The 18007-nt window shown below is 34.4% G+C and overlaps 1 protein-coding gene across 1 annotated transcript in view; it reads left to right on the top strand.

Annotated features, from left to right (window-relative positions):
* Positions 1 to 18007, top strand: part of LOC122790044 (gamma-aminobutyric acid receptor subunit beta-4) — a 1529477-nt gene that overhangs the window by 1256892 nt on the left and 254578 nt on the right. Inside the window, exon 5 of the mRNA XM_044057608.1 lies at positions 9201 to 9283. Within this exon, the coding sequence (XP_043913543.1) occupies positions 9201 to 9283 (83 nt within the window). The remainder of the gene's footprint in view (positions 1 to 9200; positions 9284 to 18007) is intronic.

The following is an 18007-nucleotide window of genomic DNA, read 5'->3' as shown; positions in this document are numbered from 1 at the left end:
AGGTGAAGACTATTTACTTCCTTGAAACTCTGACATGCTGCTAAGATGGTGGTAGGCTAATCAAACATATGCAGATTGAATTCTGCTTGTAAGGGTTGTGTGGCCCACTTCACATCCCCCCAACCCAATTCCTCAACTACCTAGCCCCTTTAGCACTTAAATAGCCACTGTCACATCTTCAATGTCCTAGAAACAAACTCACACCCATTTGTCTATTTGCTGCTATTTTTTTTAAATAAAAATATTGTAAACAATTTAAAATGATTGTGCAACATTTATTCATTTTTTTTTTTTATTTATTTACCAGGATAGTCTGACTAGGCAGCAAAGCCCTTTTTCAACATAGGCCAGGGGAGAAATGTTCTAATTCAAAACAAAAACAAAGACTCACAAATTGTTATAACAGCTACAATGAAACATAAGTTTTTAGCTGTACAGATAAGACTAAAAATCATCTGCATATCGAATAACTGGGGTGCGGTAAAAGACTGTATGTAGATAATTAATAAAAAGACTGAATAGTAAAGGGGCCCAGTATAGATCCTTGTGGGACACGTGCATGTTTGGTTAAGAAGGAGGAGGATTCTTACTCTCATTTGAATACGTTTTCTGCTAGAAAGGCAGCTTTGGAACCACTGAGGTGATAACTGAGTTAAACCTAATGAGGAGAGTTTCAGGAAGGGTTTGTGGTGGCATTCATAGTTAAAAGCCTTAGACATACCCAGGAAGACAGTGGAAATGATTTCTGTTTTGGATAACTCCTTCTATGAAACTCAGTAGAGTGGTACTTGGACTATGGTTGGGCATAAAACCATTTTGCATGTGGGAAAAAAGAGATTATTATCAGTGATATATTTTAAAAGTTGAGAATAGGTGGATTTCTCTAGGATTTTAAATAATGGTGATAAAATTGCATTGTGTCTGTAGTTAGAGATGTCAGTGGATGGCCCAGCTTTATGTAAGGTTATGATAAAATATTTCTCCAAAGTTTTGGTACATAGATGGAGCAGTTAAGGAGTATAGAGGTTGGGTATGGTAGTACATTAGCACTTACCTTAATATAAGTCAGTCAGAAGTGGTTGTTGCAGATTTAAGGTTACATAAACATGTTTAATCCCTGAGGTTGGTATAGGTTGGCATGAGAACCTTGTGCTATGATTATTTTTCAGTGGTAGAGTATGGTTCATGGTCTTGTCATTGTCTATAAGAAAAGAGACCACTGCTTGGATACAGTGTTGGTTTAACTGTGTTGCTATAGTCTCATTTTGTAGTGATGTGGATGGGGTAGGCTGGGTGGTTTTACCTGGATTTAAAAAGGTCATTTATTGAAGACAAAAAAAGAGCTTAGGACGTGACTTATACATTTCCTGAAATTTTGTATAGTATTTTTTGTGTATCACTTGGTCATCTGAAATGCTGTTGATTAGCAGATGTTTTTGTTGTATAGCCATGATTTCTAAGCCCTGCTCCTAGTTTTCATCAGTTGTTTGGTATTTTAATTAGTCAAGGAGTTGGGTTCACCTTCACACTTTTGGTTCTTAAAGGGGCATGTTTATTTAAGATGGCTAGGAAGACATTGTCGAATTCTATTACAGCCTTATCCAGTGCTAAGCTATACAGAATATTCCTACTGTATATACAGAGTGTTAATGAAGATTTCTGATTGGAAGCTGGTGAGATCTCAAAAAGTATTGTAGTGGTATTTGCAAGGATTTTGTTTCTAATGTCTGATTATAAAGATAGGGAGATGACCACTTAAGGATTCATGTAGGGTGCCTGTGGTAGAAACTGGATGAAGTAGCATTGTGAGAACACATTCTAATGTAACTTTCCTAGCTGAATTTTATTGTACCTTGTTCTAGAGTGGATTACCTGTGCAAAACCATAAAATTGTATGTTACTGAATGGACTGCTTTAGTTATAAGTAAGCCAGTCTATGTTTGCATTGGCTGTAATGATGGTCTCTTGATGATTGTTAGGGAACATCCAGTACAGGACATCTTTTAGGGTCAATACATTATTAATAAGTGAAATGTATAACCCCACAACAACTATAGAAGTGTGCATGTTTACTTTTGGAGATGAAATAAGTAACTCGGCATTATGGACTTGTGGAGTACCTAAGTAGAATATTTCAATTTATAAACTATTTCTATATAGTACAGCTAATCCTACCACACTTATGTTCTAAAAATGTTATAGCCAGGGGGTAAAACATATTCATCTTTGGTGGTAGACTTTAATCAAGATTCTGTAGCTCCTAGTATATCTGGAAAGTGTTGGGGTAGCCAGACACGTATTTCTGGTTGTTTATCACAAATACTCTGAAAAATGAAATGATATAATTTTAGACCAATTATATTGTTATGGCTATCAGAATGTGTTACATTAGCAGGTGTGGGGCATAGGTTATGTTGGTAAGAGAAGATAGGGGGACCTGGCTTTGGCCGAATGTCTCCAGGTAGATTAAGTAAATGTATTAAGTGGAAATAGGGCTGTGACTGTTTTCCTCTGTACTTTTGTCTGTTTGCAATTTCAGAAGTAGGTGGTTATAATGTGACTATGTATATTTAAAGGACTCAGTAAGAGAGAGAGAAGTTATTTAGAGTTGGTGAAATAGGGAAAACGTTCGTTGGAGTACTGACGATATAGTTAAGTTGACTACAGTTACTTGAGAGTGTTCCTTGCAAGCAGTTATCTTAAGATGTTCTATATGCTGAGTATAATAAGGATAATGGAAGTAACGGTCAAAGGGACAACCCAGTATAGTGTTTTAATGTAATGTAATGATGCCTGATTAGACATGGTTAAGGTGTAGAAGAACAAGAAAAGGGGGACTTGGGTATACTGACAGAGTCAACACGAAGAAGGGACAGAAAGCTATGCTTTGCAAAGAAAAATGAAATATGGTAATACAACAATGTGCAATCAAACACAAATGGAATGAACTTGTAAGAAATGAGGTTGTTTGACTAGTACAGAGTGGAGGGATAGTTAGCATTTATAAAACAAGAAAAAGATTAATTTTGCAGTATAATAAAAATAAAGATAGAGAAGACTGGCAATGCAGTACTTGAAGATAGTTGGTGATAAAATATGAGTGTGGTAGTGTTAAAATGAGGCTAATAATAAAATAGATCGGTAGGCTATGTTGTGTGAAGAAGGATTGTTTCTTCTCACTTCAGCTTTATGCACATTTTATCTAACTTTAATACTAATATATGTGCAATAAATGATTTGCAGATCAATGTTGAAAAATGAAGATTTAATAAAGTGTTTGTAAACTTTTCATCAGAGCTGAAAAATACTATTTCTTCTTCTTGTTGGGTGGTGCAGCAGTTTATGCTGTCACCTCACAGCAAGAGGTTTTCTGGTTCAATTCTCAGCTGGGGTGCCTTCTGTGTGGAGTCTGCATGTCCTCTCTGCATTCGCGTGGGTTTTTTCTGGATACTCTGGTTTCCTCCCACATTCCAAAGACATGTATCTGGAGTGTTTCTCCCTGGGTCTCTGCTGAAAATAGGGTCTGTCCTAGTTGGACTTTCCTGGTCAAAAAATGTTAAATAAATAAAACTGTTATTAGCTGACAATTTATATGTAGCATTGCACACATTTAAATTCTGTTACATAAGGTGACTTGGAAGGGTCAGGCAACTGAATGGGACAATACAAATTCTACTCTGTATACTATATATATATATATATATATATATATATATATATATATATATATATTTATTGTTTATATATACTTATATATATATAAGCTCAGAATATCCTGTCACTATAACCTTATAACACATGGAGACATTCATCCCGACCCTAACCCACCCACACCCAATAACTTCCACTCCCCTACCACAACTCCCACAGTCAAGCTACCCATGAATACTCCCACTAGTTCCCTCCTAGCATTTCATCTAAATATTAGAAGTATTAACAATAAGATTCCCAACCTACACGCCCCCCTAGCAACCCACTCCCCAGACATTATGTGTCTTACGGAAACATGGCTAAAACCCAGTACTACTGACAATGAGATACTACCTCCAGGATACAATATTCACTGGTTAGACCATGCTACAAGGAAAGGAGGTGAGATAGCTGTCCTTTACAAAAATACTCAAACCGTTAATAGAGACACCATTCAACCTCCCCAATTCAATAACGTGGAACTCCTCATAACCAAGCTACAGATTAACCAAAACAAACACTTGAACATCATCTGTGCATACATTCCACCAGGCAACAACCTAAATACCCTAGAAGATCTCCTTTACTGGTTATCCACTACCTATACCCAAGAAACCATAGTTCTTGGTGATTTTAACACCGACTGGGACCCCTGCTCCTCCGACCCCCCCCCCCCACCACCACACTCATATAAACTTATCTGGGTTTAAACAGACCATAACCTCACCCACTAGGATAAACAAACCAACCAACAAGGAAAGTATACTAGACTGGATCCCAGTTAATAACTAACCCCAACTGTACACAGCTGGTACTCTCCCTGGTGACCTCAGTGACCATTGTCTAACCTATATCATAAAACATAAGGCAGGAAACCCTCACCAGCCCTAATATAAAACATTTAGAAAAACTTTGATGCTGCTATATTCCAAAATGAATTAAAAGCAGTTGACTGGTCAAAACTAAAAAAAATCTAACATTAGAGGAGGCCATAGATCACTTTAATACTAAATTCCTAAGTATCCTTGAATCCCATGCTCCAGCACGTACAATAAAAACTAGATCAAATACAACACCATGGCTCACAAAAGATACCAAAGCTAAAATCAAAACTAGAAACAGAGCCTGGGCCAGCTGGAGAACAACCAAAGCCCCACTTGACCATCTAAAATATCGTCAACTCAGGAAAGATACAAAAAAAATCTATTTTACTGGATAAAAAAAGCTTCTACCAAAATCTCCTACAAAAACACCACAACAACCCTCAAAAGTTCTGGGCAGGCTTAAATCAACTACTTTGTCCAGGTCGCTCCACCACCCCAACCCTGGCTAACTAAACCCATAGTTCCCCAGAGACCATAGCTAGCCCCTTTAATAACTTTTTCACTGAAACAATCCAATCCCTAGCAAATCAACTAACCCCCTCTAACTTAAACCACATGCCTAATCTACCTAATAATCACTCAGAATTTAGTGTCCAACCAATATCCACTAGTTTTATCAAAACACTTCTAAAAAAATGAAAACCTACCACCCTCGCTGCTGACCACCTCCCTGCAGAGTACCTACAAATAGCTGCCTCATCAACAGAACCTTATCCGATAATGCTATCCCCTCCCTCTGGAAAATATCCCACGTCATCCCACTCCATAAAGGTGGTAGCTCAACAGACATATCCAACTATAGACCCATTGCCATCATTCCTGACTAGCCAAAACAATGGAGAAATGTGTACACAAGCAACTAAAGTAATACCTTTCACAGAATAACTTACTATCCAACTCCCAGCATGGTTTCAGGCCATACCACAGCAGCACCTCAGCCCTCCTTTCCTTTACTACTGCCAAAAACCAAAACAGGAATGACAATAGGCTAACCTCTGCCTCTTTCTTGACCTATGAAAAGCCTTTGACATGGTCAACCATGAACTTTTCATTATTTCACTGAAATCTATTTCCCTCAACAAGCCTGCTATCCAGTGGTTCCAGTCCTACCTGACTGGTACATAGCAGGTGGTACTATGGCAGGGCAAACTCTCCGGCCAGTTACCTCTCACACTTGGTGTCCCTCAAGGGTCCATACTAGGTCCACTACTCTTCTCTATTTTTATCAACAACCACCACACTGCTATCCCTAAAGCCACCTGCATTCAATACACATATGATTCCACTCTCATCTGCTCAGCCACTTCCCCATCCAACTTGCAAATTTTAACCCAAAATACATTTAATACTATCGAGAACTGGCTCACCAACCAACGCCTACTTCTGAACCCCAATAAAACTAAACTTCTACTCTTTTCTCTCACTAGTAGATCCACCACACTTTCATTCTCTGTCACATCTAACAATGGTACCACTATTTCCCCAGATAATCACACCAAACTGCTAGGGGTTATCATAGACAATAATCTCAAATTTGACCTACAGGTCAACAAAACCATACAGACCATCAATAAGAAGCTTGGATCACTGTATAGAAACAAGACATTTTTAACCCCACTGGCTAGGACTGCCATCGCCCAATCACACCTACTCTCTACTCTTTTATATGCCTCACCTGTACTCTCAAACCTCAACAAATCCAAACTAGGTAAGCTGTTCCATAGCTACAATCATATTGCCAGATTCGCCACTGGCTCCACCTATATAACCCACCACTGCTAGAACCTTAAACAACTAGAGTGGCTAGAACTGCCCAGCTTAATTCAATTCAATCAACTCTTAATAGCGCACAAAATTTTGTACCACCCTGAGGATACCCCCTCACTTAAAAATATTATTAAGCCATATAGCAAACTAAGATCCCTATGGTCAGCTGATAAACTACTGGTCCAAACCCATAAAGCTAATAACTCTGCTGGTGATTCCCTGTTTGCCAACTTCATTGGCAAAACCTGGAATTCATTCCCAAGCTATATAACCCTACAATCCTCCAAAAGTCTCTTAAAAAAAACCTCAAACAGTATCTCAAAGTGAATTGGCTATGCCCATGTACCAACCCTGATTAAGCTATAAACTAAAAGCATATTCTGCAATTATCATAACTTGTAACTACATCACCAAGCTCTGCTTCCAATCTGATGTCTCTTACTTTTAATTGTCTGTCCATGACAATTGAGTCCCTACTAGGAAGCACTACTAACCCATTGTATATAATCACTTTGTTTTTATAATTGTTTGCTAACTTCTGTGTAATCTATGTAAGTTTGTCTATGTGGAGCTTTTCTCCCCAGGCCTCCGCTGAAAATGGACATGTATCCATTCGGACTATCCCAGTAAACAAATGTAAAATAAATGTAAAATAAATAATAAAAATAATATATATATATATATATATATATATATATATATATATATATATATATATATATATACATACATGCATATACATATTCAGATAAGTTACATTTGAAACTGGAAATTGGTAGAAAGAGAGGTTTCATAATTATCTATCTGAAGTTTTAAGAAGAGTGCTTTTATTTGGTGCTTCTTTAACAGTTTACAAAATGTAAAATAATATTAGCAGGGTTAAGATCAAATAAATGTAGTGATGAAGTGGGTGTATGGGGAACAGGGGCTGGGAAGTGTGTGAAGAGAAGCGGTGTAGCTATACATACCTCTTGCGGTAATGGGAGACTCACTGTGCACAGGTGTAAAGTTTTACGCAAAATAGCTTTGAAGAAATAGCCAAAAAGTGAAGACAAAACTCAAATGACTAAGTGAAAAGTAAATATCCTTAAACCATAAAAGTATTAACTTGTTTATTCTAATGGCAGAAAGAGAACATCATAGTATATAAAATATAGCATCATACGCTTGATTGTAAATCATCTCACATCTAATCCAATGCCACATTGCATGAATTATATTTGTGTTAGTAGGCTTTATTTGTATTTTAATGGTAGAAAAGAGGGCAGCAGGCATTCAAGTTTGTGTAGGTTGTACTGGGAGTGTAACTTAGCTACAAATCTGCATTCAATTTAATGTATTTTATTCAAATTAGTGTACAATCTTTTCCTGTGAATATAAAAATTACTTTTTTGTCAACAAAACTTCAGATCAGTATAATCTAAAATGTGTATTCAGTTGTCCGTGAATAACCTATGTTTCAATTTTGCTTTGCTTATTCTCCAAGGTGAAATTGAAAATGATCCATGAAGAACACACAAAGGCCCACTACCCTGATACAACCCCATCCAATATCTGGGTATTAAGATATAATATTGGTAGACTTGTAAAGCTCTTTTGTCATTAGTCTATTAATCACCTATGAACTTATGAAATGGATTCACTTCACAAGCTTGAGGTTTCAAAACTTCAAACTGCAAATGGTCGAGACTGTAAGATCATAGTTTTGAAACGTTGAATGTTTTGAACGGAGATTGCAATGCGTAGAGCAAAACAGGAAATTTACAGTTGTCCTCACTGTAATCCAGTCTTGGAGTTGGTATATTTATTTAGCAGGGGATGTGGCGGTCCAGAGGGTCTTGCCCCTGCAAAAACGTGAAAACATTTTTTTTGTTTTTATTTTTTTTTTTTTATTACAATTTCAAAGTTTCAAAACTTTGATCTTATGGTCTCAACCTTAAGCTTGTGAATTAGATACTATGAAATCCATACATATATATAGAAATGCATACAAATATACAAAAATAAATAAAAACTATTCTTCTGAAGAAAGGCTGCTTTTATTTTTGCAGTATGTACCAGCTACAAGTTATATGTGTATTTCTTTGTGATTAATATATGTAGAGGTTTGTATTTTAACATTTGAAATGAGGGAAAGGCAACAGCATACATTTGTGAGTGCAAAACAGACATTTCTGGCTGTGCTCTTTTGCAAAATACTTACCGCAGCATTAAATGTTACTTGGACATTATAAGAAAAGCATGAAGATACTAAGGCTGAAAAAATCACTAGAGATATATTGTATTATGGATAAAGTGTCAAACTAAGGTAGATGGCAGATGGCATATTTCTATGCACCTTGTTTTCTCCCTTTACACTGCATTAAATGGAGAAAATGTAGTTTTCATTGTGGCACAGTTAGCTAGTTCTGGGAAGCTGCTCTGATAGCAGCAGGACCCCAGTTCTTAGTTTAATGGCGTGTGATAAAATGATTCATGTTCCTTGCACTTCCATATAAATAACAGATTCATTTTGGCAAGCCTTTCACAATCACATGAAGGAGAACCACTTAATATGTTATTTACTCTCCATCGAAACAGCAAAATCATGACATATGTGCTTCACGCTTTGTTCTGCTTCATACCTGTATAGGCTTCTGATTGTATGTAGTTTGCTTTCAAACATGGCCCATTGTGTTGTGTTTTCACAGTGTTTAAAGACAAGCTGGCAAGAATGAGTCATAAAATATTCAAATGCTGCAGTCAAGGCTACGCTGCATTTCGTTCAGTCTCCACTTCTCATATCGTCATAGCAACCATAGCAACATAGATCATGTTTTTCTTCAATGTTTATTTTATTTTTTTTTTTCTTCTTTTCAGAATAACTACAACAGCAGCATGCATGATGGATCTACGAAGGTACCCTTTGGACCAGCAGAACTGCACGCTTGAGATTGAAAGCTGTAAGCATCAAAAGATCAGCCAACAACTTTATTTGGGCAAAGAAAATGTACCTTAAAATATTAAGTGATGTATATACAAAAATGCAAGTTGAATGTTGCTACTGCAATAATTTCAGTCATAATTAATTTCTTTCCTATAAACACACACACACACACACACACACACACACACATCAACACACACACGCACACACACACATACACCCCACACATACACACATACACACACACACACACACACACACACACACACACACACACACACACACACACACACACACACACACACACACACACACACACACACACAGACACACACACATAAGTGCTTAACATTTCTGTCTTCTAACTAACATCTCATTTCCAAAGCTTAGGCACACACATATGTAGGTGAGAATTAGTTGATTGGCAACTTGTTTCCAAGGCTGAAGAAAGAACACACAAGGGGAAGGGTGAATTAGTTTGTCATATACATAAATCCTCTTCTAATACTGACTTGATTTTCTCTTGAATTTAACCTGGATCTCTGAGAAGTTCTCAATGATAATCTAGATAATTATTGCAATAACAAGATATTTAGATACTAATCCAGATATAAATCATTTATTACTTCCTGTTGCAGGATTATGTTAGGAAAACCTGGTAAGATTTTTGAAAAGATGGAAGTGGTGCTAAAAAGTCAGTATTTTAACACTGTTCCACCTTGACATAAACAGGCTGCTAAACATTCCTTTTGTATCAGAATATACATAAAGTTACTATTCAGGTCACTGAGACAATGCCAGCAGTGCTCAGCAGAGTAGCAGTGCCAGACACCCAGCATTTACAGGGATCCTTCATGTGAGTCTCCCAACAGACATTTTTGGTTGTCTAGGTGCAGTACGTGCAGAAAGATTTCTGTTCCCCAGTTACACCATGTACAAGCTATTCCCTCCTCAACCCACCCAGAAGCCTAGCCACTTGCCAGGTTGAAACCAGGAGGCGAAGAGCAGCTGAGTCCCATCAATGCATATCATGTACATCTCTCTGTCTCTCTTTTTTTTTTTTTTTTTTTGTTCTGTTTCATGAAGAGATAATAAATATTCAGTTATTATAATAATATAATGATTATGATAAAAGAAAATATGCAAAGGATGAATAAACTAAAACTATGTACAATATATACAAGCCCTGAACTCAATAGGTGACAATATTATAGTTCTAAAAAAGATTCTTATTTTCCTTTTTTATCATAAGAGGCAAGATTTTGTTGAAAAAAGTCAATATGAGATCTCACATTTGTCCAAGGATTATTGTTAAATGGTTTAGGATGAATCCTGAGTTCTTTTACTTTGGTCTTCAAAAAGTGGTGATGTAGTCGATTTCCATTTTCTGGTAATATCTCAGCTGGAGCGGCTTCTATGTGGAGTCTGCATGTCCTCCCCGTGGTCGAATGGCATTCGAAAGACATGGGTGTGCGTTCATTGAAGGCTGGGCATTGAGCAGGCACCTCGGCATGATAAAAATAAACTGCCAGTCATTAGCAGACTGGAGTTCCGCTGTGGCAACCCCTAACTGGGAAAAGCCGAAAGAAGAACAACTTTTGTACTGCAAGAATAGTTCACAGCAAAAAGAGATTATCTTTTTTCAACTCATGTCTATCATTTACTTTAAATAAGATTAAGACTTGGATAATGAAACTGTGTCAGAGAATAAAGATTTCAAATAATCATCAATATTCCAGCAGAATTGACTTAGAGGAGGACAATTAAAAAATATGTATCTAGTCAGTAATACACTCCTGCACACATCTCCAACTGTGTATATCATTGTTTCTATTAATTTTAGCCATTTTATTTGGAGTTAGGAATGCTTTTTGTAGAATTTTCCATGTAAATATGTGCCAATAATGGGACTAAGAGGAATATTTGATATTCATTCTCAAAGGTTAAAAAAGAGGCATGACCCACTGTGATATAGTTCCAAAAACTTTACATTTAAATTTATCTTGTAGCCTATAAATATTTTTTTTAAATTTGAAATTAAATGTTCAATTTTTTTATTATTTCATAAAAGAAATATATTAATTTGGGATTTTCTTTAAATTGTGAGTGAGTGAGAGACAAACATAGTTCTTGTGTTTCTATTTTTACATTTTGTAATAATAAACAATAATGGGGGGTTAAATTACAGGGTTCCTATTACTACATCAAAAACTGTAAATGTCGAACAGCCTAAAGGCCAAAAATGCCGGACCTCGATATGCTTTTTGTGAGATTGCAGTACAGTGAAGATCAGAATATTTCCCTTTTCCTCACTGTAGTGTAATCTCGGAGTTGGTATATATATTTAGTGGGGGGCAGCCCCCCACAATAGCGAGTTCGAAGTCCGGCATTTGAGGTCATTCAATATTTGCAGTTTTCAATGTTCTTCTAATATAGACCCTTCATATTCTATAATAACTTGCCAGATATCTTTGACTTTTAGTTTTTTAAATCAATGTTGCCAACAAACAAAATTCTTGGTTTTCCAACTAGTGAATATTTGACTATGAATTTTGTTTAAAATGTTTCCGGTAATGCTAAGAGAATTAAAGAATCAAATCAGAGTTTAACATCTACACTAGAGAGAAATGTATTTTTAAATGTCTTAAGTATAAAGGTTAAATAAGTAGAGTTTGCAGGAGGGGAAATTTTATGCTGTATGAATTGCAAAGATAATGCCAAAAGAAATTTCCTTGATTAGTTGAATTGAAGTTACCCAATTTGTCATTATTATTTTTAAAAAGAGTTAAGTGTAATATTTTCCAGTTAGAATTATAATTTGCATCTACCCAGCTTAAAGTAATTTAAAACATTCATGCTTTAAGATAAGTATCAATATATGGAAAGCTATCTCCTCCAAGAACCCATGGTCTGATATGATGAGGTAATGGTATTCTAGAGTTATTGGGAACCCAAAGGAATTTTAATAATTGTTTGTTTATCTTATTAACATGATGTTTATCCGAAAAAAGATACAGGGCTGTAATCATATACAAAACCTTAAGTGAAAGAATCATCTTTATTAACTGGAGTCTATCTTCAAAGTAAATGTCAAACTTGTCCCATTTAGAAATAAGAATATCTGATATATTTATGATATTATCAAAATTGACAGATATTATTTCATCTATAGATTTCAATAAAGTGATACCTAAGTAATCAACTGAAGAGACTTGTTTGCCATTAATATAACTCTTATATATTTGATTTTTTTATTTCTGTACTATTATGAATTTAGACTTTCATTGAAGGGGTCTATAGTACATTATCAAAATCTAAATCCAGTGAACATCTCTTCATCAACTCATTTGAATTGAAACCTCATGTTCATGAATAATCATTCCATCAAAATTTTCCACATGGTAGGTAACCAGTGGGTCAACATAATGATCACATCAAAAACACATACATTTAAAACCTACCATGGTGGAGGTGGCTGCACCCCCACACTCCCCCTAACTAAATATACCAACTCTAAAATCATAGTACAGTGGGGAAAAGGATAAAATTCCTGATGATTGTGAACTGGTTACTTACTGTGGGAAAAAATTTCAATGCAGCAATCTTTTTAGGACTTGCGGTTTCAGTTAAAACTGGTTGATGAAGAGATGCTCACTTGATTTAGATTTCAATAATCTAATATCGACCTAATTGAGGACCAGAAATAGATTGGAATAACTTTATTGTGAATTCTAGTTCTAAAAGAGATTACCTTGAATTCAGAAAAGTTAATAATACATCATCTGCAAACAACATCATTTTTGAAGAATAATGATTAAAAATATCTATGCCAGTAATATTTGAATGTGTTCAAATTAAAATAGTGAAAATGTCAATGGCTAAGGCAAATAGAATTAGAGATAATGGACAACCATGTTTAGTACTTTTAATCAAATGAATGTATTCAGAAGTAAAGAGACCTTTTATAACATAAGCAGTATTATTTTTATAAATATTCTTTAAAAGGGAAATAAAACATGTAAGAAAATCAAATAATTCTAGAATTCTAAAAAAATAGTTCCATTTCAAAGAATCAAAGGCTTTTTGAATGTCTAGTCAAATTAAGAGAGCTTCTTCGTCTCTTCTATTTGCAAAGTCTATAAAGTTTAATATACACCTAATATTATCATTAGTTTGCCTCTAATGAATAAAACTGGTTTGATCAAAATTGCTTATAGGGTTATGGGTTCTTTTATTCTATCAGTAATAAGAGACATGAAGATGTTATAATCATTATTTAGAAGTTAGATAGGTCTATAACAGGAGCAAAGTTGAGGAATTTTGTTTTCTTTTAATCTAGGAGCAATTAATCAATATTTCCAGGAAGGCAGGATCTTTTCTTGAGATTGGACTTTAATTAAATTTTTTGAAGAAGGAAATAATAGAAGGACGAAATAGTTTATACATTTCTATTATTATACCATCCATAACGGGAGTTTTATTCAATTTTTTTTTTTTATTTTATCTATAACTTCTTTAGGAGAGCTTTTTTTATATAAATGAGATTTTAATTCTGATGGCATTTTTTAATATTAAGAGAATCAAAATGTATTATTGAGTTCTTAAAATCAGAATTACGAACTTGGCTTTGAGAAGTATAATGGAATCTAAAAGCATGAAGTATGTCTTTAATATCAGCAGTGCTTTTCTTATTTCCTTCATGTCTAACTTATAGAATATTATTAATTTTTGATTGCATTTTAACTCTTATTGATAAATTATGCATCTGTTTGGAGGATAATGAATAGAAAGCCATTTTAATCTTTCTAGTGCCAAATTTGATTAATGAGATAGAATATCAAAATATTGTTTATTTAATGTTTCTGTTTCTTTTAAATTAGATTTATTGGTTTTAGTAAATCTAAACTAAGTCACTAACAGTTGTGAAATTTTGACACACACGCACATATATATATATATATATATATATATATATATATATATAAAACAATTTAACTCCAACATTAACCAGGGTTTGAACTCTTTACGTTTAGTGATATATATGGAGGTGTTCTGGTCAAAAAAGGATAATCTTTTAAAATTGCTCTGAATTTTTAGAGTAAGGGCATCGTGATCAGATATAGGACAATGCATAATGCTAAAATTTGATATCTTAGAAATTATGCTTTAAGTATTTAGATTGTGGACATCTCTTGATGTGCTTTGCTAGGTAGCCTTTTTAAAACACTATTGGCAATACTCCCCTAAAACTTTACCCAGTTGTTCAGGATTTGGAAAATTATGTGGACAATGACCGATCTTTTATGTCTATTGTTGTAAGAAAGGTCTTCTACATTGATCTGCTTATAAATTAAGTGACTGTGTCTAGTGAGAATAAGACAATGTACTTTGTGTCTGTGGGTCAGACACCATAACTATTATACCAACCCTGAACCATTAGCTGTATTTATACTTTTTCATCCAGTTTCTTGGTCCCTTTAAATAAATAATTAAATGAATGAAGATATACATTAAATATTTTTAAATATTCAAATATTTAGATTATTAATGTTTTTATTTTTAATTAGGAATTTTTATTAAATCAGTTTTATTGTATTAGTAACATGAAATCAAACATATGGTATTTATTTTATGAATTGTTTATTCATACTAATGGTTGGTTGAATTTGATTGGATAATTATTGTTGCATTACTAATTAAATTATATAATAGGAAACAGAGTAGAATTTGTTATTTTTCTGATGAAGTTCGCTATTAATGTGAATGAAAGCACTTAACATTACTATTTTTGATTAAAGGATTTTCAGTCCAGCAAAGGATTGTTTTGATATTATTTCCTATGGCTACTCCAACAGCATGTGGTTTTATTTTCAGTTTTGGTTTGCTGTAGTGACTTTCTTTTTGGTTACATTTATGGAAAGGTCATATTACTACGAGAACATTTTATAAAAATTGGTCTGAATGGCAGATATTTAAGGAAAAATATAAAAATGTTTTTTACAGTGGCAATATGAATTGAGAAAAGTAGAAAAAGAAAAAGAACCACACAAACACTAATAAACTATAAAAATAAACTGAACAGGAAACAGCAGCAGTAACCACAAAACCATAAATTTTAATGTAAGTTAAGCACTTTCGTCAGAAAAAATATCCAACTTCTTCAGAACTAGTTCAAGTAAAATCACAGCAGCATTAAATACAAAAAAAATCATATGACTTAATTATCCATTTACATTGAACCCTTAATTGCTTCTTTCCCTTCATTTAAAACACACTTGTCTTCACATTTTAGCCATAAGGACATATAACACCATTATAAAACATATCTTAAAAATCAACGTGTATGAAAAAACCTGTGTAACACTTTTATACACCATTGCATTAAAGAATTTTTCATACCCTTGTAAGATATCTATAAAACTAACTTAGCTTTAAGCATTAATACACTACAAATAGAGATGGTTTCATTACGTCCAGGGTGTTCTGTAGCATTAAACGATAACTGCCATTTTAGCTCCTTGTACTCGAAATATGTCTAATGGCCCCCTCTGGTGGTTAAGGGAACTTTATCTATGACAGTGTATTTAAAACTGTGGGATGGATTATTCTTTATATGCTTTGCTAATGCATTCCTGTCATTACCCCTTCCTATGTCATACTGATGCTGGCAAATTCTAGTTTTAAACTTATTTTGGTTTTACCAATATAAAAACACTTGCATAGCTGGAACCTAGCTAAGTAAACCAAGCAGGTACTATGACAGTTATATCTACATCCCAGTGTTATAAGACTCCATCTTGGCACCATCACTTCAGGTCCTTCCATGAAAAACGTACATTGGTTACACTGCCCCATTTGGTCATATGTCCTACTGATGGTTCTTTTAATGGTTTTTCAATAATAGTTTTGAAACACATGTCCTTTTTGTATACTACAACCAGGTTTTGTCCCACTTTGTCCATATAATCCCCATCTACTCTAAAGATGTTCCAATTGTGGTTTATTATCTTCTTAATCCCTTGAAGGTGTAAAGGTTTTTTGAAAAGTTGATAGTATTACACATACTGGATATATCCACCCCACACACACATGTGGACTTACCCATGCATTTTGGGGCCAGTCAATTACTCCAAAACTGTAAGTTAGGCCAAGAAGAACAAATTGGTTTATAGCTTAATTTTGTTCCTAGATGTCAACACTGTTTTCAGTTTTAATTTAAGTCTTCTAAAATATTCCTTACTATGATTTATTTGCATTTATTCATGTTTTATTGTTGATCCTTCAATTCCCAAATAGTTATACACTCCCTCTTGCTCAAGTTCTTTTATATCACATTCTTGTCCCAAACTGATGTTTAATCGGTACTACAGTTTTCCTGGTTTACAGGTTGCTTTTGCATACTTACCAAGACCATTCTTATACCATCTGTAGAAGTTTTTACTACTTGCAGTTTTGCTTTCAATTCCTCCTTGGATGAGCTATATAGTTTTAAATAATCGACAAAGAGAAGATGAGAAGTCTTTACACTTTGTTTTCTAGGAGCCAAATTATAGCCATGGCCTAATCTGTTAAATAGAAAACTTAATGGGTTAAGGGCAAGACAGAATAGCAGAGGTGACAAGGAGTCACCCTGGAATACCCTCCTTTGGATTTTTATCCCTTGAATAATAATTTGTCCTTTATCATGGCATAATTACAAAGTGGTCTGTCACTGTTTCATGGTCACTGTAATGTAGTTGATCAGTGTAGGATGTATCTTAATACATTTTAAGCACTCTTTTATCCATGAATGTAGGATACTATCAAATGCTTTTTTGTAGTCATCCATGCCATACTCAGATTCTTCCCCTATTTTACAGTTCTTCATTATGACTTTATTTAGCAACAGATGATCGTTTGTTCCATATGACTTTCTTTTATTGCCCTTTTGTTCTATTGCCATGATTATGTTTTCTTCTAAATGACTATAAACTTTGTCAGCATCGATTATAGTATATAGTTTATACGTAATTGGAAGGCAAGTTATCGGTCTATAATGTTTAGGGTAGCTTGCAGGATGTAACTAAACAACATCCTGGTATGGTTGTCCTTAGTTGAGGAAGCTAATTTGGATTCATAGTTTGCTTTGGAGGACTTCACAAGAAGTCTTATTTGCTGGTTTAAGCTAAGGAGGGAGTGCTTAAGTAGGGGAATCATTTTTCCTGTTTTTAGCCAGGTTAGTGTCTGTTCAGTGTGTGTATATAAATAGTTCTTACTCATGGCTAAATCTTTATGCAAAGATGTTAATACTTTTAACCAGAAGTTAGGTACTGCATTTGGGCCCGGTGATTTCCAGTTAGAGGCTTTTGTAAACTTTGTTTTTAATCTCTCTATGTTACTTCATCCCATTTCATATCCTGTACCTTTGAACTTCTTATACTTTCTTTTACTTCTTTTATCCATTTAGCTTCTTTGTTACATTCCACAGGATCTTCATAAATACTGCTCCAAAATGTATCTATTTCTTCTTTTTTGGGTGGTCTTTCAATTGCTTTCACCCTGTTGTCCAGTTCTGTATAAAACTTTTTTCAGCTCATCAATAAATTGCTTATTTTGTACTTTCCCTTTATATTTATCTGTATATCTTCTAAGTTTTCTTGACTGTGCTGATATTTTTAGTTTATTATTTGTGATAGTGCATGATAGCTCCTGATCTGTTATAATATTGCACATTGCTTTTATCACACTATCTTTCTGAGTA

The sequence above is a fragment of the Protopterus annectens genome, chromosome 15.part0 (genome assembly GCF_019279795.1).
Source record: "Protopterus annectens isolate FY-2018-M chromosome 15.part0, PAN1.0, whole genome shotgun sequence".
Taxonomy (NCBI): domain Eukaryota; kingdom Metazoa; phylum Chordata; order Ceratodontiformes; family Protopteridae; genus Protopterus; species Protopterus annectens.
This window is presented reverse-complemented; position numbering and strand designations above follow the sequence as displayed.